General features: G+C 37.9%; 1 protein-coding gene across 13 annotated transcripts in view; it reads right to left on the bottom strand.

Moving 5' to 3' along the window:
• The window catches only part of KMT2C (lysine methyltransferase 2C), a 172242-nt gene that overhangs the window by 21827 nt on the left and 124876 nt on the right, over window positions 1–25539 (bottom strand). For 11 of the 13 annotated variants that reach the window (XM_039348377.1, XM_039348378.1, XM_039348373.1 and 8 more), the window contains 17 exons: window positions 25381–25428; window positions 19470–19610; window positions 19280–19312; window positions 19040–19156; window positions 17344–17482; window positions 16718–16932; window positions 16470–16543; window positions 15121–15303; window positions 12407–14230; window positions 11191–11492; window positions 8219–9972; window positions 6153–6264; window positions 5593–5671; window positions 5183–5246; window positions 3984–4216; window positions 2086–3795; window positions 452–658 (listed from right to left, as the gene is read on the bottom strand). In XM_039348377.1, the coding sequence (XP_039204311.1) occupies window positions 452–658; window positions 2086–3795; window positions 3984–4216; window positions 5183–5246; window positions 5593–5671; window positions 6153–6264; window positions 8219–9972; window positions 11191–11492; window positions 12407–14230; window positions 15121–15303; window positions 16470–16543; window positions 16718–16932; window positions 17344–17482; window positions 19040–19156; window positions 19280–19312; window positions 19470–19610; window positions 25381–25428 (7235 nt within the window). The remainder of the gene's footprint in view (window positions 1–451; window positions 659–2085; window positions 3796–3983; window positions 4217–5182; window positions 5247–5592; window positions 5672–6152; window positions 6265–8218; window positions 9973–11190; window positions 11493–12406; window positions 14231–15120; window positions 15304–16469; window positions 16544–16717; window positions 16933–17343; window positions 17483–19039; window positions 19157–19279; window positions 19313–19469; window positions 19611–25380; window positions 25429–25539) is intronic. The other 2 variants (XM_039348376.1, XM_039348379.1) reach the window with 2 other exon arrangements.

Here is a 25539-nt window from a genome sequence, read left to right as displayed (position 1 = left end):
CTCATCCAAGAAACATCACTGGTTCAGAACTGAAGAAGTTTCTTGGATGAGAAATGAAAAGTCTTCAAGGAAAACAAAGAAAGTCCAGTTGCCTCTTGAGAAAGCACCTTTGGTTTTCCATCTCTGTGGTCATTAAGAGTCAACATCAACTTGATTACGTGATGGCATGTAATCCATCAATCAATCCAATAAAAAGTGATCTATTAGAAGGGTAATCAAGAAAAAAATTATCTTCTAGAATATTTTATAATAAATGCAAGAAGCGGGTAAGCATCAAATGAAATCTAGGAATGCTCAAGCCTGTATTTCCACATATGTAATAGCTTTGAACAAGGAAACATGGTAAAAACAGAACACAGATACCTATACAACCAAATATAAGATGAAATTTTCAATGGCTTTCTACTTCTTCCAAAACTTTTCATAATGGATTGTTCTTTTCAGTGCTCACCTGTTTCAACTGCATGAAAGTTTCTGTGTTGGGAAAAACAGTGTGTTTTTCTTCCTCCTTTTTTTTCCTTTTAGGCCGAGATGTTGCTTTTTCACCTGTCCTCTGAGTTCGTTTGTTCCTCTGTTTCTTTATTTCATGTCCTAAATCTCCTCTCTGAACTTGGCTGTTACTACAACTAAATGAGCCTTGTAACAGATTCCCCAATGGCTGGTTAAGGAAAAAGCAAATATATCATATTACTTTAATAGAAATCCTAAATGTTCAAAACTCAGACCCTATAAACTGAACACTAAATTTGATAGACTATCTACCTCCCTACTTCCTGCCCAGGTCACCTAATGATTATCACAAAGATAAATATTGATGAACATACAGTTTACCCGCATCCTCATTTCCCTTAACCAAGTTCAAAATCAGATGTAAAAATTGAAAGAAGGAGAACCAACTACCTTCAATTTCCCAAAGGAATCAGAGTTGGATTGAGACTGAGCCTCAGAGGTCACAATAAATAGCACAAATCTTTCCCCATTACTATCATGATTGAAAGATGTTTTCCCATTGGCCAGAGACATTGGAATGTTGGGGAGGAAAGCACCTGTTTTGTTAAATGCAATAGTCCTCACTTAGTAACCCCAATTGAGACTTAAACTCAAGACATTGAGCAACATGGTTACTAAAGGAGACATCATACAACCAAGATGGATTTATGATATTACTTTCCATTTGACTGTTAAGCAAGTCATCCTGTGACCATGACCGATTTTACTGCTGGCTTCCCCACTGACTCTGCTTGCTGGAAGCCAATTGTGAAGCGTAGAAATGTTATATGACTATGAGATGCTATAAGGATTGTTCATAAAATGTGAGAATTGTTCATAAAATTTCTTTTCAGTGCTGTTGTAACTTCAAATGGTCATTAAACAGAGCAGACATTAAGCAAGTACTACCTCTACACACTGTTGAAAATAATCACTAAAGACCTGTTAATCCAGTGTTTCTCAACCTTGACAATTTTAAGGCATGTGGACTTCAACTCCCAGAATTCCACAGCCAGCATGGCTGGCTGTGGAATTCTGGAAGTTGAAGTCCACATGCCTTAAAATTGTCAAGGTTGAGAAACACTGTGTTAATCAAAGATGAAAGTTTTGTCTTCCATGTCTAAGCTAGGAGAGGAGTGGAATGTGGACAAAGGGAGGGTGATGGGAATTTAAAATCATGCCTCTGCATAACAAACCATGTTTTATAATGATATCTGAAATAGCTTAATAATCAAGAGAAAGTAAGATATCTGATGTAGCTTAATAACTAAGAAAAAGTAAAAAGTCCAAAGGAACAGTTGTATTCTCCTTCTACATTGTTGTAAATCTCATTAAATGATACCTTATTCAAAGGAAACTGTATAGCATTTAATTACTTTAGTAGTTTTTTAAAAAAATGTACTCAATTTTTGCAATCATGTTATATATGAAATTATAGATAGCAAAAATGGCAAAGCTGTGGTAAAAATCTGAATTGCTAAGAAAAATATATCTGTTATACCCAGCAACAAATGGTTGTGGACACCAACAAAGTACTTCCTACCATATATTTTCCAATATCCTAAAAGTCAAGCTGTTATTATAAAAAATGTTTACCATGCTGCTTTCAGCCAAGTCCTGTTTTTCAATTAACTTGTTCTCCTCGGCATTCTCTGGAAGGTGGAAGCTGCTATCTGGTTTCTGATTGATGTGACGGGTGGCTGTTTTGTTCTTAAGCAGGTGTTTGAGGAGTTCATTCCCTGACTCCACTTTTGCAGGTGGTGTGTTGACAGGTGATGCCAGCTTCTGGGTAGGAGGGGAATTCTGAATGGCAGCTTTATCATCTTCCATGTCAACATCCCTTTCCGTCTTTGTCTTAGACTCAGTTTGACTGGAGCACTGATCATCATCTGCCTTTTCTGGTCTGGTTTCCTGAAGGCTTGCAGAAATATCGGTCTTGATATCGGTTTCTGGGTTTAGACTTGATGGTTCAAGGAGTTGGTTTTGTGACAAATTGCTTTCAACAAGTTGACCTTTCGGTTCTAAGGAAGACTGACTCTCTGTAGCATTTGGTGTTGCTGCATCTGGCAGTTCTTCTTTTTCCGTTTCTCCCGAGTTGCGTGCAAGCTCACCAGAAGTGCTAAGAGTTGGGGTGGACACAGCATCCACAACCACTGGAGTTGGAGGAGCAGTTATATCCGAATGAGGTGTGGATGGTGTATTCACAGAGTCAGTGTCATCCTCTTTTTTCTTCTTTCTTGTTCTTTTCTTTTTGCCCTTCTCCTCAGGAATGATATCAGAATATAGCTGAATCAGAGATGGATTTGTCCCAGCAAAGTTTGTTTCAGGTGGCAGGCTCGAGTCCTGACCACAGACTGGACCACTGCTTGTTCCTGGAGAAACTGCAGGCACACCAGTGGCAAACTGAGGCCTAGGCAGGGACTGGGTAAAACTGACTCCAGAAATACTTCCATGGGACTGCTTAGCAGAATGGTAAGCAGAGCTTCCACCTGGAACTGGGACTGAATCAGATGCAAAAGGGGAAGATCCACTCTGCTGCTGCTCACTGCACGGTGGAAAAGGGGCCGTGGGAGGAGAGCTTAAGGGTCCTGATTGCAAAATTGATCCTATCTGCTGCTGCTGCTGTGATGGTGATGGTGGTGGTGGTTGCTGTGTAGACTGCTGAAGGGGCTGTGGTGGCCTCATAAAATCACCAGGTTGATCTGAACCGAGGTAAGATATTTGAGGGAAGGATGTTCTAGCATTTAATTCAGAGCCCACTGTGCCATGCTGTTCCATTTCTATCCTCTGTTGCAGTGCTCTCTGTCGATCCACTTCCTGCATAAGCTGGATTCGTTGCCTTTCCTGCTGCTCCCGCAAACGCTCTTTTCTCTCTCGTTCCTGGAAGCTTTCGCTAAATGGATTATTGTCCTCAAATTCCACACGAGGTGGGGGACCTGACTGCACAGTGGGGCTGGGGGCTAACACAGAAGCAGGTGTCCCAGGATTAACTGGCAGTTGGGGGATTGGAGGTGGCATTCTAGGCGCATTATGGGAGAAAAATACTGGAGTGTTTGGAGGTTGCCAGCCAGGCAAGCCTGGGATTCTAGATGGATTGGGTTGGCCAACAGTGTGCTGTGGATGCTGAAGCTGCTGGGATATCATTGGGAAATTCTGCTGACCCATGGCTGGTGAAGACCCTCCAGGGACCATGGGGGGCTGTGAAGCAAGGCCTGGCATCCCTGAATGGGGTCCCATTCCACACTGCTGCTGTTTGATCCGGTATTCTTCAATCAGCTCTGTGTGCTCCTTTTGTTGCTTTCGTATCTGCAAAATTCAATTCTTATTTAATTCTAGTATAATTTTTAATTATCTTTACCCTGCCTTTATTATTTTTATAAGTAACTCAAGGAAATAAACATACATAATACTCCTTCCTTCGCCTATTTTCCCTATAGCAAGGCTCACTATTGCAAGTTTCTTTTATGAATCACATAGAACCTAAGAGCTCTTACCTGTTCAAGCTGTTTTTGAACCATGCTCTGCTGCTCAGTGACATGTTTCAGCTGCTCTGCATCCTCCTCTGGGAACTCACGTCCAGCTTTCTTTGCTGTGCGCTGTTTTGCAGAGAGGGCTTTCTTTGATTTTCGGTGTGCTCCAATTTGCTCTTCAAGATACTTCTGCTGCATTTGAAGAAGCTGCTGGGTTTCCTGTAGCCATTCTTCATATTGCTTTCTATATGAATCATCTGGGGTTAAAAGATAACAAATCCCATGTTCCTTCTAAAGATTCAAGTGTTAAAGGGAGATCTTTATTTTTCAAGTGTGTGGTTGCTTTGGGTCATGTTGTTATTACGAAGAATTCTTCCACTGACCATCAGGCTATTACTAGCATCCATAAAACATGTTTTCAAGCAAGTTACAGAAAAGGGATCTGCACTTGCGATCTCCCAAGATATTTTATGTTCACCATACTATAGGTAGTTTCTACCATAATTGATCCTGGAATCATGGTCATAAACTGAGCAGGCCCTCAACACGTGATCATGTGACTGACCCGATGTTATTATTTTTTTTGCAATAGTTAAAAGAATGTGGAAGTTGTAAAGTGAATGCTGCAGCCAATAAGCAAACCCGTTGTTTGCAATTGGGAGTTTTTGATGGAAACCAGAAGTAAACCAATTTCCAGCCCAAAATATTATAAGTTGTGATACATGTGACCACGGGATCCTGCAAATAGCTTAAATGCTAGCTAACTGCCAAGTGTCCAAAATGCAATCATGTGACCACAGGTTGAGAGCAGCCATCAGAATTTCAATCACTAAGTGACTGGCCAATAAGAAGGACCATCTGTATTAACACTTAGTCTGAAACATATTTTCTTTTCAAAGTACGTTTTAAACAATGGAAAAAATATAAAATATTTTAAAGAAATGCCAAAGTAGCTTTTATAAAGCAGAAAAGGGTCATGTTTATCTTGACCTAACCAATGGTTCATTACTTTTTTTAAAATCAGTGATAAGGCTGAATACACAATATTAAGTCTGTAAAAAATTAAGCACATGAATGAATATCTAACTACTGATTAATAATCAAAGTTACTGGGATAAATTTCAGTAATTTATTGTATTTTAGATGTTGTATTATTCTTCAATTATGGCTGAGTTTAGAAACCAAGCCCCAAGAACATAGCGCATGAACAGAGTTATACTTACTTACAAATCCAGGACCAAAATTTGGAGGATTTGGTCTAGACATCTGAGGTGTTATGCTACCATCCTTAAAGGAGAGAGAAAAAGTTAAGAAAACTTCTTGAGATGATCTGAGCAACGACATGTGGAGTTTTGCAGCGCAGAAGCAGCCTCCATGCACAATGATGAATCAGCTATCTCTCTCCATTTCTAACCCTTCCCCCAATAAATAAAGCCACTATCACTGCAATCAGAAGCAACAATCACCTACAAGACAGGGAAAGGCAGTATTTCAGATTCAGCCAAACCCATCTATAAAGTCCTGTACAAGAACAGCTGGGGATTTGGTTCCTACTTTAACAACTAAACACACTGCCCTTAATAATTATTATTTTGAATGGCTTCACTACAGATCTCAGGAAATATTTTATTACCTGTGTAACAGCTTGTGGTATTAGATGCTGGCCTTCATTGCTCTGGGCTCCAGGTCCTGCCTGACCCATAAAGGCAAATCTAGTAATAGGTAAAGGAAAATAACCATTTGGTTTATTTGTTATTCAACTTGTATTAATGAAGAGATCATAATCTCAAACAATTCCATCATAATATATAAATCAGATGATATTTCTTCATCTGTACCTATCATTATTTTAAGTTTTCACAATCAAGATTGTTTCCTTTTCTGTCTTATAGTTCATCATTACCAGTCATTGTGTGCCTGCCTGCCTGCCTACCTGCCTGCCTACCTGCCTACCTGCTGCCTGCCTACCTGCCTGTCTGCCTGCCTACCTGCCTGCCTGCCTGCCTATCTATCTATCGTGCAGAACAGAAATAAGAAGGAAATAACATTCAATGATAGAATTTTATAAATTCATTAATATCTCCACAAGCAAGATCTGAACATATAATTAAGGAGAAAATCTGCACTTTCATATTGGTATCTAAAGAAAACAATACTGTATCATTTTAGGCAAAAGTATCATTTTTCACCAACCTGTTCATGACCAATGGTGGCATCCCCATATTGTTCTGTGCCATAACCTTATTGATCCCTTTCAAAGCTACCATTTTTGCCTTCATTATAGGATCAGTAATTGCATCAAAATCTAAGAAAACAGAATGTTAGAATATATTATGTTTACAAAATAATTCAAATCATGTTAATTACAATTCTGTTGAACTATAGTCTTTTCATATTTATATCTGCTAATCAATTCAGTGTTATTTTTGTTTTAAGAAAAAAGTTGTGAATTTGAAAAACTGTTTCCATGGATATATTGAATTTGTTTCAGACCACAAACTGAATCATTTTACACTCAAAGTTTACATGACCTTAGACTAAAATTGGATAGCCAACTGGTGATTCAGATAAATATTTTGGCAGAAGCAGAAACACTAAATTGTCAATTTTTCCCTTAATGTCTACACTGAATTACTGCCAGGAATTAAATGTAATTTGTTTTCAGAACGGAAGGGATGTAATCGTGTGTGTGTGTGTGTGTGTGTGTGTGTGTATGTATGTATGTGTGTGTGTATACATACATACATACATACATACATACAGTCAATATGAATACTCCCAAGAGTCGCATTTTTGTTTTTATTTCTTATCATACATACATACATATATATTTGCTCCTTGAAGTACGAAGCTGAAAACACCAGCCTGAAGATGACGAATGGGACTTCGTCGAAACATCGCCAAGACACTTCCAATTTTACGCGGGAGAAAACCCGAACAACCAAAGACCTACATACAAACACCTGCGAAAACCTCAGAAAACATGTGTGTGTGTGTGTGTGTGTGTGTGTGTGTGTGTGTGTGTGTGTGTGTGTGTTTTCTGAGGTTTTCGCGGGTGTTTGTATGTAGGTCTTTGGTTATTCGGGTTTTCTCCCACGTAAAATTGGAAATGTCTTGGCGACATTTTGACGAAGTCCCATTTGTCATCTTCAGGCTGGTGTTTTCGGCTTCGTGCTTCTAGGCTTCGTGCTCCTAGAAGCACAAAGCTGAAAACACCAGCTTGAAGATGACGAATGGGACTTCGTCGAAACGTCGCCAAGACACTTCCAATTTTACGTGGGAGAAAACCCGAATAACCAAAGACCTATGTATGTATGTATGTATGTATGTATGTATGTATATATGTATGTATGTATGTTTATATTTGCATTAGGGCAATTCTCAAAAGTTCCAACAAGTACATACAGTAAATCAAAGAACAAAAGCAACCAACTCTTTGCATAATCTTTACAATTTTTTTAGAAAGACTATTAAAAATTAATACAGGTAATCCTCACCTTACAACCATTTGTTTCCAAACCATTCAAAGTTACAACAGCATTGAAAAACATGGAATTATGATTGTTTTTCACATTTAGACAGTTGCAGTATCTCCATGGTCATATGATCAAAATTTGGACCCTTGACAACTGGCATGCATTTAAGACTGTTGCAGTGTCATGGAGCCATGTGATCGTCTTTTGCAGCCTTCTGATAAGGGCAAGCCAAGTTCACTTAACAATCATGTTAGTAACTTAACTGCAATGATTCACTTAACAACCATGGCAAGGAAGGTTATAAAATGGCCAAAATTCATTTAACAACTGTCTTGTTTATGGAAATTCTGAGCTCAATTATGGTCATAAAGCAAGGTCTACCTGCATCCAAATTTCGTCTTTATATTCAGCTTTTTGAAAGGCAACAAAAAACTGTGTTGTTGTATTTCTGGGGACTGAAATTGCTGGCTTACTCTTAGTTTTTCATTTTCGTGGTAATGGTTTTAATGTTTGCTTTAATTATTTTATTGTTTTTTGGTAATTATACCTAGAAACTAATGAACTGCAGGAAATAAAATCGGTGCCGTCAATCAACAACATGAATACATATCCTCAGAAATGCAAACTGTTTAACGATCATAAGTGCCTTAATTCATCTACACATCCCCAGAAATGGAGAGGTGTTAACATTCATGACAACTAGGAATGAGGTTTATTTGCTCATCTAGTTTGTATGCATACCCAGCCAACATTACCATGGTTGGAAAAGTAACAAAAACATACCGATGTTGGGGAAAAATGGCTCAGACCGCTGGCGAATCATGGCTTGCATCTGTCGTTGCTGCTGCTGCTCTTGCCTTTCTTGATCCAAAAGATCTTGCAGCAACAGAGGCTGCTCTTCCAAAAGCAGAGGTCTCTCCCGATTCTGCTGTTGGACCAATGTCTGAGGAAGTACCAGCTGCTGAGAACCAGGAATACTGCTAGGAGCAGACCTATTTCCAACAGGCCCTGTTTGACTTCCAGGCTGCCCTACCCCCAAACTGGGATTGAGGGGCTGGCCAGAGATAAAGGCTGAATTTACCGCAGTCCCTTGTGAAAAACTATGGCTTACTGCTGGAACCATGTTCACATCAGGTAACACATTTTCCATGTTTTGACTGGTGGATGTAATCAAAGTTACAGGATTTGTTTGGGCTGTCCGGAAGGAGTGAGAAGGAGAATCTAATAACCTCGTATCAGGGTTTTCTGAATTGCCATGAGTGAGTAAGCTGGTAAGAACTGGAGTAGATCCAGGGGTATTACAAGAATTTGTTGTATTTTGAATAGGCAACTGAACTGCATCTGGACTGGACACTGTGGTTTCCGCATTCATATCTGCTTTATCAGTTGCTTCCACATTACAAGACAAAACAGATTTAGTTTCTCTATCATGCTGAGCACTAGAAACTGCGACATTTTTGTCAATTTTTTCATGATTACATTTAGCTTCTTCAATTGCAGAAAGCACTTCTGTTTTAATCTCACTGTTCTCAGTAGCTTTTTTCTGAGGCGGAACAGACCCTTCAGGAACAGAAGTTTTATCATCTGGTTGTTTCTGCAGACTGTCTTCTCCCTTGCCATGTATATCATCTATGGGGACATTAAGATCCAGCTCTTCATTAAACATACCCTTTTTGTCACCCAAGTCATGGTCTGGATCAGTATATGCAATTATGTCAAATTCTCCTGATCTCAGAAGATCGTCAAGATGACGGTCATTAGTTTCAAGATTATCTAATGTGTCCAGTTCATCACCTTTATCTTCTGCATCTAAATTTAAATTTTCAAGATCTTCATCAACCAAATCCTTAACCTCAACACCATCAAGGTCTTTAACATCTAAATCTTTCACAGAGGGATCATCAGGATCGAGTTTTTCTTCTAAGATAGCAGTAGGCTGACTGGACATTTGCAAGCCGCTTGTTTCATCAGCAGGTCTTGTGATTGGCAAAGAGTCTCCTCGAAATGCATTATTTATTGATGGATGATTTAAGGAACACATGACTAGTGCAGGTGGATGACTTGGATTCATTTTATCCTGCTGGGATGGTGATAAATGCTCCAAACCTGTTGAAATCTGCAATGGATTATCTGAATTTTGAGAATTACATCTTGTGGGTTCTAGGTGTCTTGGCCCCTGACGATCCTGTCTAGGTAGAAGTTCAGTTTGTTGTTGATGCTCAGGAGCAGTGTTCATAACAGTAGTTGATGAAGAATTAAAAGGCACTCTTGGTCTGACTTCAGGTGCTCTATGACAAAGCTCAATAAATGCCTGCCCCATTATATTGTGCTGTTGAACCTGGATACCTTGCGGTGGGAAATGCTGTGACAAACCAATGGGATTATTCATTGGTGGTTTGTTAGGTAGTCTAGGCAAATCTATAGGCATAGATCTTCTAAACTGTGGTGGGACACCAGTATGTTGCATCTGTTGTGGTGGACCAAGAAAATGATCTTGACAAGGTAGAGGTCCATGGCCACCACTGGGAAAGCCAAATCTGAGAAAGAGAAAAACAAGCTTTTATTGAATTGAATTGAATGACCCACAGAATATTCCCTACATAATGAATAAATACAATAACTGTGTAGCTAATTTTCACATAAATAAAATTGATGACATCTCTGAGCTGATTTTCACATTATCCATTTACTACTAAAAATAGATGATCACTCTGTATATAATCCACTAAAAACCTTTTATGCATATTTTGAAGAACTACAGAATTAGTGTAAAAATATAGTTAAAAAGGCAACATATTGTGCTTTAAACCTTGATTAAATTGCCAGAGAAAAGATATAAATTAAGGCAAATTAATAAAATTATAATGAATTCTCAGGCTAATTAATATAATTAATATAAGGGCAGAAAGAAAATTCCTACACTCCAAAATACCTAGACATATATAGCAGCAAAGACAGTATTTTCCAGACATAATCATATTTATACATGACATGGAAAGTAAACATTTACGTACCTTAATTTACAGATTATAAAATTATAATTTAAACAAAAATAGTATATTCTAACATGCCAGAATGTTTTGGCCTCAAAAGTATTTTTGTGCTTAGTTCATTATTTTACAAAATAAAAAGAATATTTAATAAAATATGAATTCAAGTTTAAGTGACTGCATGTAATTTTTAATATGTTGGCTTGTATTACATTCAAGTACTATTATAAACCACATGCTATTTAAGGAGATTGTTAAAAGTAATGAAGGTTTGTTTTTAAACAGTTGTTCCTATTCCTAAACTCAACATATAACAGTAATGCCACCAACGGAAAAGTGGAAGAGAGGAAGTTATATCTGTTAGTCAATACGTGTTAATCACTACCTCATCACATTTTTTATGTTAAATTACTGTTGCAGAGTTGCATTTATTCTCCACTCTGTTTTATCTTTATTCCAAACCTATAGACCTTTTCTCGTTTACACATTCCAAATAATACTTGCTTTGCCAAGAGCCAAGCTTATTAGCAAATACCCTTTTAGGCCCATCAACAACTCCTATGAGATGCACTTTAGAGAAAATGGCCAAGCCCTCACTCAAGCTACTTTTTGCCTTTCCCATAAGCTCAGTCATATCATATCTATAGCACAATTTCTGCATTAAAATGAACATGCAATTTTTTCTTGGTCATTCTGAATGACAAACATGCTTGTATTTCTTTATAACTAGTCCAAATTTAGTAGAGTGATAAAATGTTTCTATACCTAATTCCATGAGGCCTCATCCCCATGCCACCAGCATCTCCTGGAAACTGAGGTCTATTCAGTTGCCCATCAACAGGAAAACCTGCCAGCCTTAGTCCACCTGGAGAAATGGTAGATGATCTAATGTTGCCTGGATACGGGGGTGGTGGTCGACTAAAAATCTGATTCAGATTTTCTTGCTGCCATGGTTGAATAAGTGCTGTTGGAGTTGCTGCAGCAGGCTCTAGTGGGGCTTTTTCTTGACGGATTGCGTTTTTCTTTTGTTGCTGCTGCTGAAGAATAATTTCACGTAACTTCTGGCGCTGACAAGAAACAAAAAAAAGTTATAATCTAATGTTAACTTAGAAACATTTTGCTTCTTTTAATAAAACATTGTTCCTTGTAATAGATCGCATCCCTATAGGCCACATATCTTTTTTATAAGCATTTGCTCAACTTTATTCATCCATCACACTTTAGATGGACTTAAAAAACATCTTACAAAATCTTAAAACATTAATCCTCTGGCTTAATATCAGTCTTTTGGCATTTGGTTTTGAATCTCTCTCTCTCTCCCTTCTTCTCTCTATCTCTGTCACATTTCTACATTGCCCATTTCATTTCAGTAACTCTGGGAAGTTTACAATAAAATCCTGCAGTTAAGAAAGGATGTGCTGAAATACAGTGCCCTCAATCCCCAAGTCCAGAATATTATTATGATAAAACAAAAGAGTGTTTACACAATTCTAAATTCTTTATAGAATCCTTTATTCACTAGACTAAGATAGGCTTGAAATTAGATTGAAATGGCTCTATGCAAAAGGTCTCAATTAATTTAGCTTTGAATTACACACAAGCATACTGCCCAATGCAAGAGTCTTAAGCATTAAATAATATTTTTTACAAATCTTGGAACAGCAGTTAACATAGATAAGTAAGTGCTTCTTGATTCTAACTATATAAGGTGGGGGAAATATATACCGATTTTAAAGCTCATTTCTACCTTCAGTTCTGGTTAAGAAAAGATGCTGGATAATATTCACGCAATAAATATTTAATAAAGATAGGTCAATGTTAGTCAGAAGTTAGTCAGTTGAACATTTGTATCCTTTAGCTTAGTAAAAGCAATGATTTATTGAGACTGGCAATCTCTTATGTTTCTAAAAGCTATTCTTATATCCTTTCAACTATGTCACCTCAATATGAATCAGCATAACATCAAACAAGATAAATTCACCTGTCTTAGTTTCTCTGCATCTGTATGAGACATTGTGCTGTTCTGTATTAATCCTGCACTTGGGCCTGGGACAGAACCTTGTGTAGTCTGTGAAAATAGTTTTCCTTGCAAATTCATGGGTGAGTTTACAGAAGAATTGAAATTTCCTTCTGACCCACTTCTAGATTGGACTTCTTGGGGGTGCTGAGCTGTTCCAAAGGTTTCTGGTTGAGATCTTGGTGTCACTGGAGGCTGATCAAAGGGATCACGTGAGGGATCATGGCTAAAAGAATCTGTCACCGTAGGCCCTGATAGCTTTGAAGACTGAGAAGGATCTGATGGCTTGACAAAAGTCCCAGATAAAGTCCTGCTCTGTGATGCTTGTAGATAAGGATCCCGATTTGACATGGGAATTGGTCTACTGAAAGTTTCCAAAATTCCAGACCTTTGAGTTGCTGGTGACTGAGAATATGGATCATTAGTAACTGGCATTGGTGTACCTGGAGGCTGGGCATACAGATCAGAATGTCTCTGATTACCTGAAACCTGAGCAAATAAGTCTGCAGTCTGTGGAGGTCTTGGTGTGAGTGGCTGATGCATATATGGGTCAACTGGAACAGGTCGAGCAGAGCCAGAGGGCTGGGCATAAGGATCTGAAGCAGGTCGAGGGGTACCAGGGGGCTGGGCATAAGGATCTGTGACGGGGCGAGGAGTGCTTGGGGGCTGGGCATATGGATCCTGAGCAATTGTTCTTGAAAGAGCTCCAGAATAATCACCCTGATTTCGCAATACTCTTTGTGGATGGGCAAAAGTATCCTTTATTGCTGAATGGGAAGCCAACTGAGACTGGCTGTAAGAATCATTAGATGGATTGTGTGCAAAACTATCTACAGGCTTTGGTGTCAGAAGAGGCCTTTCATAAGGATCCACAACTACTCTCCTTGAAGGAGGTGGCATTTTTGTGTAAGAATCTTGCGAAGATGGATTTGGGCATGCTGGTGTTTTAAACGGGCTGGAATGCCCTTCAATAACAGATGTTGAAGTCAATGAAGGCCGTGAACATGAATCAGTAGAAGAGATCCGGGGTCTCTGAAAAGTATCACCGCCTGTTCTTGGAGGTAGCTTAGCAAATTGGTCACTGCTTGCCGGTTGTTCTGATATTAAAGGTGATCTTGACATCCCCAAAGGTTTAGAGAACTGTTCTGTTCCAATTACAGGTCTTGGTGTATCTGGAGGTTTTGCATAAGGATCACTGGTGCCTGGAGACAAGGAACACGAATCTCTGGCTGGTGATGGCCTCCTTCCCATTGATTCAGAAACTTGAGTTGGCCTAGATATTGAAGGCAGTGGACAGATCTCTGCTGGCGTAGCAGAATTTCTCCTGACAAATTTTTGATTTTGGTTAACAGGTGGTGGCCTGGGAGTTCCCACCATCTTTGCATATGGGTCAATCGGAGAAGGTGGCTGAGAAGAGGGGGAAGAAGAGAATGTTTGTTGTGATGGAGTCTGACAATGACCATCTTGAGCAGGCATTCGATTAGCCGTCACAGGTGGAGGTGGGGCTTGGGGTTTTAGGAAAACATCAGAAGGAGCAGATGTGGAAGGACCAGGCAACGGTTTTGCATATAATCCTTGCTGTGCAGGAGACATATTTCCATTGCTGGCCTGAGGGGTTAAAGGACTTTGCATCCCATTGCTAGGGGTATCTGAGCCTGGCTGGTTTACAAGCTGCTGCGATCCTAGTTGTTGCTGCTGCAACTGCTGCTGCTGCTGCTCATTTTTCACTTGCTCAAGTTTCTGAGTTGCTTCAATTTTAGCTTGCTGTTTACTCTTTTGACGCATTTGCTGTTTTAGAAAATGAAAAAGTTAAAATTAAATAAAAACAAAGTAGTAAACCCACAGGTACATTTTAGTATTATTTTTACACATATACAGACATACCCAAAGCACAGACACCAATGGCAAAGTTTTAATTATTTTTTTTTCATAAAGTCTCAACTGAAGTTACTAAAAGTACATATCTTTGAAAACCAGAAGATTATATTAAAAGTGAGCATGACAGTTAAATGCTATTAAAAAATGTTTTCAAAAGCCCTATCTAAAGTTTCACCCAAGCCACCCAACACTTTCTGGAGATTTCCCATTCAAATCTTGCTTTATGTGCAATTTTTTTTTTTAAAAAAGGTGGATGCAAACATGACTGCAGGCATGCAACACTCCCTGACACCCCCAAAAAGATAAGTTCAGCTTCATCTGATTATTGTGAAGTTTGAACTCAATACTGTAAAACAAAATCAAACCCTCCCCTGAAGAGTTGCATCCTGTAAACCTCCCAATGGACTAGAAATTCTGCAATATGCAATTATAACAATATGGAAATAAACAATTCAGACAGCTTCTATTAACCTCTAAACTAGCCTGTGTTGTCAGCATCTGCCATATTCCTCTAACGCCTATCAAGTATAAAAACATTACATATTTCATTACTTCCTTCTGCAACTATAATGAATCTTTACTGAAGACAGATATATGAATTCTGAGTTACTCAACCTTACATGATATGGGATTTCTGTTTGGAAACATGAACTTGTTTCAATTTATTTAAAGTTCTATTTATGATACAAAAGCACATCACATTTAGGCAGCCCATACCTACTAAATGGGAGCATAAAAATAAAATTCTATACCCTGCAGCTCCTAGACAAGCAGGAGATCAAGCAGCAAATGCAACATACCTGCCTAAATTTCCATTCTTGCTCATGTTCGGATTCTCTCTGTTTTAATGGATCCTTGAAGAGTTCAGTTTCAATACGAGATCCAGGATCAATATTATCCTGCTGTTGCTGCCTCTTCATTGAATCATTGGACATCTGTACTTTGTTAATCCGTAAAGCAGCCCTATTATCTCTGGCTTTTTGCTATTTAAAAAACAAAAACAGAATTTACTTGGATACTGATTTATAAATAATTCATTTATTTATTAATCATTATCTCACAAATACTTAAACTGTATTTATCTGATTTAAAAATGTGTGCATGATTTAGTAAGTAACAAGGGAAATATTTATTTCACTAGACAAATACATAGTAGTTATATTTATGCAGACCCAGATGGAGGACAAAGTTGCCATCAACAAGAACAAATCAATAAATACTGAAATACTAAAGGAGTATTTTTAATCAAGCCACATTTGAAACAGAAAATGAAATTCAGGAAATGTGGCCCTGCTGCATTCTAAGCCACAAGCAGGTTTTTAATAATTTCCAAAAGTTTTAAGCACTTATTTCTGATTAAGATTATTCTAACTGCATCTCCAGATGATCAAATCAATCAGGCTGTTACCAAAAATTTATTTGTATATAAATTCCATATTAAATTATTTTATAAAATGTTGCACAAAGCATTCACAAAATATGAACAACAACAACAAACCTTGAATGGCCTAAAAAATAGGTTTGGGAAATCAAAAAGCAGTGAGTATTGAGGAAAGCAAGAAACCTTAGCTGTCACTGATTTATGTCCTTGAGGAATGAAAGAAGACAATGCTTATTCTTAGAATGTTTCTTCAAATTAATCTATCAACTTGGCACTTCCAAAGTTGGGAACATGTAATGGAGAGTGAGATTTGAATAAAAAGGGTCTTCAAGGGTTCAGGCACTTATGTGTTTCTTGTTCTGCCTCTTGGGCAATCAAAGGGTCTAAGAAGTATGGGTTATTCATGTATCAAATCTTATTGTTGTTAGTCACACGCCACTTTAAAGAAATCTAGACAGACTCATAAAGAAAGCCTTGCTCTCAGTCTGATCCAGTTGGACCTCTTGGATGGGAATGGATCAGAAAGAGAGAAAAAGCCTAAACAAAAAGAAAAAAAATCCATAAAATCAATTTAAATTCAGTGAATTATCATGGATCGTTGTGTAATCCACAGAGAAGTCTCAAAAAATGCCTATTGAATAAGTTGGTTTTGCTGCAGAAACAATATGCTTTTTAGCAATTCACAGTTTAAACTAATTTTTAGACTAATTAACAGAAGCTGTAAGTAATGGGAAAATGTGTTTTCATCAAAATGGAAAGGTTCATTACCACATATGGAGCTCTTTCTTGAGAGCTTGCTTTTCTCCAAAGCTTGGCAATCTGCTTGACTCTGGTTGTCCAATCTGAGAACATGGAGAAGAGAAAGGAGACAGATACATTCATTGGTACTAGATGTTTTAGTGACACATTTTGGAATATTATCTGAGTCATACGATATGTTAAAAAAATTAGAATACTCTGAAACAAAGAAAAGAGCCAACAGCCCTGCAAAAATTAAGTTCAAGTTAATAGTTTACCTGGAAACTCTTCTTTTAGGGTTGGAAAATTAATATTTGTGTATAAAACAGGTGCTACTGTTGCCATTTCACCAAGTGCTTCCTCTTTTTCCCATTTCAGAGTGCTCCTCTGTGCATTAGACATGGTATCATTTTCTCCTTCCAAAGGAGTTGCAGATGCAACCCAAGGATTGGTAGGATCATTTAACACTGCATTAAATACGGTGTTTTTATCTCTAAAATCATCACACAAAAACAAAGCATAGATATAAATTTTTGCATACAGACCTATACTGTCCCAAACCTTGTATTTTTTAAAATTACTAACAGTACTGGCACCCCTATGTTCTGGTTTCAGGGAGAAATTAAGGAGCCCAACTTTTTAATTTAATTCCATATTAATGTAACTTCTTGCTGGTTGTGATTTAAAAAAACGTATTTTACCCTGTCATTATTATTTTTATAAATAGTTCAGGGCAGTGAACATACATAATGCCCCTTCCTCCTCTTGTTTTCCCCACAACAGTCACCATGTGAAGTGGGTTGGGCTGAAAGAGAGGAACTAGTTCAAAGTCACCCAGGTAGCTTTCATACCTAAGGCTGGACCAGATTTTTTAAAAAATACCTGATCTTTTAAATTTACTAACCTAGTTTCAGCATAGGGTGCCTGTGTTATACTAGAGAAAGTTCCTAATCCACCTCCAGGCACTAAGGGTGTATGAGAGAGATGGGGAGTTTGTCCAATCAGGCCATTCATAAGTGGAACCCTTGAAAATGCATTCTCCCCTTGGAAGAAAAAAGTGGAAAAATAAAATTAATAACTACTTCAGGACCAATCTGTTGCTGGCAAGAAAACACAATTTAAGATATAATTACACCATTTAGCTATATTTCCTGTTTTAGAATATTTCACATCCATTAGGCTAGTAAACCTCTGGTTCATGATTTCATAGAATTAGACTAAAGATTTAAAGGAACTATATATCTATCTAAGGCATAGTAGCAACTACTTCTTCTTCTTCTTGTGCCATATCCGTTATCGGATGTTGGCGATCATGTTGGCGATCCTGCTTTTATCAGCAGCCGCATGAAAAAGTGCTGGTGAGTTTTGTCCAGACCAGTCCCTTAGATTTTGAAGCCATAATGTTCTTCTTCTGCCTGGACCTCGTTTGCCTTCAATCTTTCCCTGGAGGATTAAATGGAGTATGCCGTATTTTTCTGGGTATCACATCACATGTCCGAAATATTCTAACTTTCGTTTTTTAATTGTTTTGATGATTTCTCTTGGCTTTCCCAGGCGGCTTATCACCTCCTCATTTCTGATCTTAAAATATACAGTTTCAATTCTATTGTGAACAGTTTACAAAGATATATTCAGGGCCTGTGTTAACTAATGTTATCTTTAATAAAACACTATTTGTATAGGTAAGGGAACATGTAAAAGAACTCTTGTGAGACTGATTTGCACGCAGGTTTCAAGTAATCTCAACAATGTAATTAAAAACCAAATGAATTAAAAATGAATTAAAGGTCCTTACATCCCCTCTCAAAAGAGGAACTTTTACAAATTATAGTGAGCACACTATACATTAAAAGGTACATTAAAAATCCTTTAAAAAAACTTTTCCCGTATAGGTTGCCCTTGATTTAAGACCACCATAGGGATGGGAACCTCTGTTGCTAAGCAAGACAGTCATTGACTTAGGCCCAATTTTATAACCTTTTTTGCTATGGTCGTTAAGAAATCACTATGGTAATTAAGTGGTGGTTAAATGAATTTGGCTTCCTCCATTGACTTTGCTTTTATGAAGCCAGCTGATAAGGCTGCAAATGGTGATCACATGATGCCAAGACAGCATCAGGTTCATCGTGCCAAATGCCCAAAATTTGATCACGTGACTACAGGTCACGGTGACCATTGCAAGTGTGAGGAGTGGACATCAGTCATTTTTTGTAGTGAAACTACAGGCTGAAGGAGAGGGAGACCTTTTAGAAGGAGTAAAAACAACTTCCAACCTGCAGTCGATTCTTTCCTCAGGGAAGGAAACATCTGAGGTCAGGTTCTTAGGTCTAAATCTGATGTTTCCCATGTGTGGCAAGATTCTCGTAATATAGGTGGTTAGCAATAAAGTATCTGCTTGAGCCTATTCGCAGAGATGTTTTGGTTACTGGCACCTGACATTTTTTTCAGCACCATTGTAACTTCAAATGATGGTTAAATGAATATTTTAAGTTGAAGACTATATCTATGACCATGTATAAGGCACTGGCTATTGTTGAACTGCTCTCAATTGCCATATTGTTTGTTTAGGGTGAAACACTTTAAATTGATAAAAAGCAAACCTTGATTGTGCAAGTGCAGTAATTGTGGTGGTGGAGGTTGTGGCAAAGGAGCTGACTGAGTGGCTGCAGGACTCAGTACAGCAGTAAACAAGTCTTCCACATCCTTTCCTCCCAGTTCTATAAAACACAACAAGGGTGCATTAGAGCAGAAGCAGATAGATATAGATGTGGATGCACATATGTCTATAATATGTGTGTGAAATAAACTTTGCAGAAAGATATTAAAAATAGGTCACTTACCTGGAATCTTATATAATTTACCAAGAATTGCACCTGCATAAAGTAAAAGCAATGAATATTACCAATCACCAATCATGGCATTCAGATAATTGCAACACATTAATTTCAAGAATTTCTAGCATGACGTCAAAATATGTGGTAATATGTCAAAACAACAACAAGCTGGCTTGTTGTAAATATAACCATTTACCATCTGTGACCATCTTATCCAGTTCTGGACTCAAAATCCCCTCTAACTGTTCTTCACTCAGTGGCCGGGCACTCTGGCTGACATTCTGTAGAGGCAGCGAAGTGGAGGGATCATCAGAGATAGGCCCAATATCTAGTCCAGCTGAAGGAAAGAAAAGTATAATTTTGAATAACATTAATTGGCTTAAATGGTAGGAAAAAATCCTATAGTGCATAGACCTAAATGTAATAAACAGTATTTATTTTCATTTGAGCAGTTTAAGAAGTCAAGATTTTATTTTAGAAAATACCAGAAAAACAAACCCGATTATATATTGTGGCAAATTTTTTATTAGTGAAATGGTTCCTCTGCAATTGCAAACTTTCAGGTTTTCAAAATAATGACATATTACTTACTAACTTCTATCCCCTCAACCTGTTTCATAACCATCTCGTCTAATGAAGCCTATCAGTTACCGGTATTTTGTAAATTTTCAGTTAACCTAATGAAAGCATTGTCTCCATATGGATTTGAATCATGAAGCACAGATTAAAATCTTGATAACAATAAACCTACTGTAATATTTGACATATAATGCTCCAACACTGGAAGTTTTTAAGAGACTGGAAGCCATTTGTCCGAAATGGTGTAGGATTTCCTGCCTGAGGGGGGGGGGGTTGGACTCGATGACCTCCAAGGTCCCTTCCAACTTTATTATTATTATTGATCGAGTCCTTACCCAGGACCTGGGATAGGCAGATGTGGATGTTTGATGGTATTACAGATATCGTCGCAGGATGGAAGCAGTTCCTAATAAGGCCGCCTTTTGCAATTGACTAATAGCGAATTTGTCAATGCCAATGGTGTTCAAGTGGTGCTCCAGTTGTTTTGGGATTGCACCTAAAGAGCCTATGACTATTGGTACTACCCTTGCTTGCTTTTGCCACAGTCTTTCTATTTCTATTTGTAGGTCTTTGTATTTTGTTATCTTCTCCAGTTCTTTCTCTTCTATTCTGCTGTCTCCAGGCACTGCCACGTCCACTATCCAGACTTTTTTGTCTTTCTTATCGACAATTGTTAAGTCTGGGGTGTTATGTTGCAGGTGCTTGTCTGTTTGAATTCTGAAGTCCCAGAGCAGTTTAATTTTATCATTTTCTATGACTTTCTCTATTTTATGATCCCACCAGTTTTTGCTTACAGGCAAATGATATTTTTTGCAGATCTTCAAATGCACCATTGTTGCTACTTTGTCATGCCGCTGCTTGTAATCAGTCTGTGCAATCTTCTTGCAACAGCTTACCAAGTGGTCCACTGTTTCTTCAGCTTCTTTGCATAGGCGGCACTTACTGTCTGTTGCTGTCTTCTCAATTTTGACTTTGTATGCATTTGTCCTTAAGGCTTGGTCTTGTGCAGCCAGAATTAGTCCCTCGGTCTCTTTCTTCAATTTTCCTGCTCTTAGCCATTGCCAGGTTTTATTATTATCTGCTTTCCCAGCTATTTTTTTCATGTATTGGCCATGTAGTGCTTTGTCTTCCCATGCCTCTATTCTGTTCTTCATTTGGTCTTTCTTGTAGGCCAGTTTGGTCTCTCCAGTAGTTAGTAAGCCTTCCTGATATACTAATTTCAGTGCATCTTCATCATTGTTCTTCAGATATTCTTCCAAAGCCATTTTTTCTTCTTCAACCATCTGATGTACTTGTAGCATTCCACGCCCACCTATTTGCCTTGGTAGATAAAGTCTATCAATGTCACTGCGTGGATGAAGGGCATGATTCATTGTCATTATTTTTCTGGTCTGCCTATCCATTGCTTTTAGTTCTGCTTGAGTCCAGTCCACTATTCCAGCTGTGTACCTAATGACTGGAATTGCCCAGGTATTGATTGCCTTTATGGTATTTCCTCCATTGAGTTTGGACTTTGAGATTTTCTTCACTCTCTTGATGTATTCACCTCTAATCTTTTTCTTGACTTCAGTGTGCTTGATGTTGTCAGTTTGCAGGATACCCAAGTATTTATAGTACTCTTCCTCATCCAGACTCTGTTATTTTCGTGGGGCATCTTGATTCCTTCAGTTTTCACTATTTTTTTTTTTTATTATTATTATGGATCATTGCACAGTCAGCCAGATGTTCAGACTGGATTTGGCATTTTGTCTACCTATCGAATTCTTACCCAGGACCTGGGATAGGCAGATGTGGATGTTTGATGGTATTACAGGTATCATCGCAGGATGGAAGCAGTTCCTAGTAAGGCTGCTTTATTATTATTATTATTATTATTATTATTATTATTATTATTATTATTATTATTATTATTATTAAATAGATAAGGGTGTTTTACACTTAAGGGGATGTTTTTTCAAATAAATAAATCAACAAATGGAAACTGAGTTATGGACGCTGTGAAACCATGTCTGAAGTACTCAAAAGATTAAAAAAGGTCAGTATATTTAAATATGATTTAGACACAAATAGTGCATACAGTTTGATCAAAGGTGTTAGACCACAACTATGGACTATTGTTTATAACAAAATAACAGTTTATGTTTTTGAACAGATATGTATAGCATTAGTTCAAATTATTTACAGTAGTAGGCTAAGGAATGAATGTTTCCACTACCATTAGGAAGATTATAAACAGTTTACCTCTCTTCCAATTTACAGGTGTTGCAAAAGTCAGACATGAGGCAGTGGGATCTGTCATGATTTCTGCTTAGAAGCCACATTTTGGTGAAAAAAAAAACTTTTTACCTTGATCCCAAGTTTGGCTTACTACATTAATTTACTGCTCAGGCAAGCTTTTGTTCAGCTTGGCCTTTTGTCTGATAAAATTGCTAATTATTTCAAATACCAAACCACATGCTGGCTTAGATTGCTCCTGATTCTAGCTCATTGTGTATCTCATCCTGATTTTTTTCTGCCAATTTGTTTTTCCTTCCCTTTGCAGAAGGCTGTTTTACATTAGAATATTTCTGGCATCATTTATTCTGTAACTGACCTAATCCAGGTCTCCTCAAGCCTATGTGGCAATCATGTGTTTACTACCTCCCATTTAATTGATAACCAAAACAGACTTCTTTCTGTCAGCATTGGCACTGAATGGAACTCTCTTTTTTGTTAAATTGCCGAGTCAATGCTGGCAAATTGAAATTCCGTATGGTTCACTGTTTGAAACTATTTGGCTGAATTTTATTCAGCTGTCCTTGCAGCAGCCTACATAATATTGTATTTTATTTTTTTGTGTGTGTGTGTCTGTCTGTGTGTGTGTGTGTGTGTGTGTAGAAAGAGAGAAAACAGGCATGCCAGTGTTGAAAAAGAAATGCAACGTTAGGTAAATACAGGTAGTCTTCAATTTACAACCAGTCACTTAGCAACCATTCAAAGTGATGACAGATTCCACCCAAAAGGTCAATGCAGATTCTCAATCATCGAGGTACAGTTGTCCGAAGGTTGGCAGGAATAGCCAACACTCCAGAAGATAGGCTTGAGATATAAAAGGATCTTGACAGTCTTGAACATTGGGCGCTATCTAACAAAATGAAATTCAATGGTGAAAAAAGTAAGGTTCTACATTTAGGCAAGAAAAACCAAATGTACAGGTATAGTATAGGGGGTACCTTGCTCAATAGTAGTAACTGTGAGAGGGTTCTCAGAGTCCTAGTGGACAATCACTTAAATATAAGGCAGCAGTGTGCTGCAGCTGCCTAAAAAGCCAACACAGTGCTAGGCTACATTAACAGAGGGATATAATCAAGATCATGTGAAATAATTAATACAATTTTATAATGTCTTGGTAAGGCCACACTTGGAATACTGCATCCAGTTTTGTAAAAAAAAAAGATGTTAAGACTCTAGAAAGAGTACAGAGAAAAGCAACAAAGATGATCAGGAGACTGGAGGCTAAAACATATAAAGAACAATTGCTGGAATTGGGTATGTCTAGTTTAATGAAAAGAACAATTGGGGGTGACATGATAGCAGTGTTCCAGTATCTCAGGGGCTGCCACAAAGAAGAGGGAGTCAAGCTATTTTCCAAAGCACCTGAAGGCAGGACAAGAAGCAACGGGTGGAAACTGATCAAGGAGAGAAACAACCTAGAACTAAGGAGAAACTTCCAGACATTTAGAACAATTAACCAGTGGAACAACCTGCCTCCAGAAGCAGTGAATGCGCCAACACTGGAAGTTTTTAAGAAGAAACTGGACAGCCATTTGTCCGAAATGGTATAGGGTTTCCTGCCTGAGCAGGGGGTTGGATTAGAAGACCTCCAAGATCCCTTCCAACATTATTATTGTTGTTGTTGTTGTTTTCTAAAGGTTGACACATCGCAACTGGACTAAATTTTGTTGTTAGTTTGAGAGACGTTTCACTGCCCATCCAGGCAGCTTGCTCAGTCAAAACAAAGCAGTTAGGCAGAGAGTCGTTGGAATGTACCAACTCCTGCCTCACCAATCTCAGGGGTTTCTTCCCCGAAGTGCGTTGAAACTTCTCTCAAACTAACAAAAAAAAAAAATCAGTCCAGTTGCAATGATTCACCCTTCAGAAAACTTCAAACAACCTTCAGACAATTCTACCCGGATGATTGAGAATCTTCATCAACCTTTTGCAATACACTTTGGGGAAGAAACCCCTGAGGTTGGTGTGGCAGGAGATGGCACATTCCAACGACTCTCTTCCTAACTGCCTTACTCTGACTGAAGAAGCTGCTTAGATGGGCAGTGAAATGTCTCTCAAACTAACAACAATAAAATTAGTCCAGTTGTGATGATTCAGTCTGCAGATAACTTCAGACAACTTTCAGATATTTACAACCCAATTCCAAAGTTCTGACAATTGCCCACCACCTATGGCCACATGAATGTATTTCGGATGTTCAGCAACCATCCTGCATTTATGGCTGTTTGCGCCATCTGCAGTCATATGACTGTGATTTACAATATTTTTGCTGAATACCAGCATTTATTTCTGGTTTTCAGCAAAAATGACATGTAGCAAACAAAGAGTTTACTTAACAACTGTGGTGTTCATTTAATGACTGAGACATTCACTTAGCAACCATGGATTCACTTTACGATCATTCTGATTAACTTAACAACCACCACCACAAAAAAAAAAAGGATGTGAAATTGGGTCAGTCACATGATGACCCGCTGTACAACCATAACAACTTGCAAGCCCAGTGGGTAGGTTCCATTATGGTTATAAGTCAAAAACTATTTATATCCCCTTAACTCTGAGCTCTGGGAAGGAAAGGGGGATGAGAAAGAAACTCAAGATAATCCTGACATGATTGTCCTTATATAACAGGGAACACAGAGACAGAGACTTTCAAAATTCCAATGAAGTGTTTTTGTACTTTGTGCAGTACATGTTTTCCTGAGCTGGCCTATCTCAAAGGACTGACTTTTTATGTTTAAAAGCAGAACACTTACCAGAAATGAAAGTACTGTAGAATTTTAGAGCTCTTATAATACATTTTTTTCAAAAGTCACTCTTTTCTAAATATGAACTTTAGGTGTTATGTATGATATTACTTATATTTGCAATAACATTCCAAAACCAAATTAAAACATGGGATTTCCTCCCCCCCCATGTTTTTATATTCATTGAAGTAAATAAAAAGTCCACTACTCTGAACAGAAACAGGAAATACTTTAAGTTCAAGAGAAATGTGTTACTTGATATTGTGAAATGCACACATAGACAATTCTGTAGTTATTCACATTCTTTAAATAAAAAAATCAAGTTCTTCTAAGTGCACTACAAAGACAGGCATTTTACACTGTGAAGACCGCACAAAGGTAGTGAAAAATGAAAGAAAGTGAGGCAACAGAAAAGTTATTACACCATGCATGCATAAAAAAAAAATAGCTGAAACCACTAGGAAACAGAACTACTTCTAAACACTGATCATCCACTAAATATTTCCTTACCAAAAGGGAAAGAGGAGTTCTCAACCTGGAAAGTGCATAAATCAAGACCTACAGGATCCAAACCAGATAAAATGGATGATTATAACAAAAAAATAAAATAAAATAAAATAAAATGAAGCAAGCAAGCAAGAACAAATCAAAAGTATATAGCTGCATGCT

Source organism: Crotalus tigris, unplaced genomic scaffold, assembly GCF_016545835.1.
Source record: "Crotalus tigris isolate CLP2741 ecotype Arizona unplaced genomic scaffold, ASM1654583v1 scf7180000018151.1857312, whole genome shotgun sequence".
Lineage (NCBI taxonomy): Eukaryota > Metazoa > Chordata > Lepidosauria > Squamata > Viperidae > Crotalus > Crotalus tigris.
Note: the sequence above shows the minus strand (reverse complement) of the source record. Positions and strands in the feature narration are given on the sequence as shown.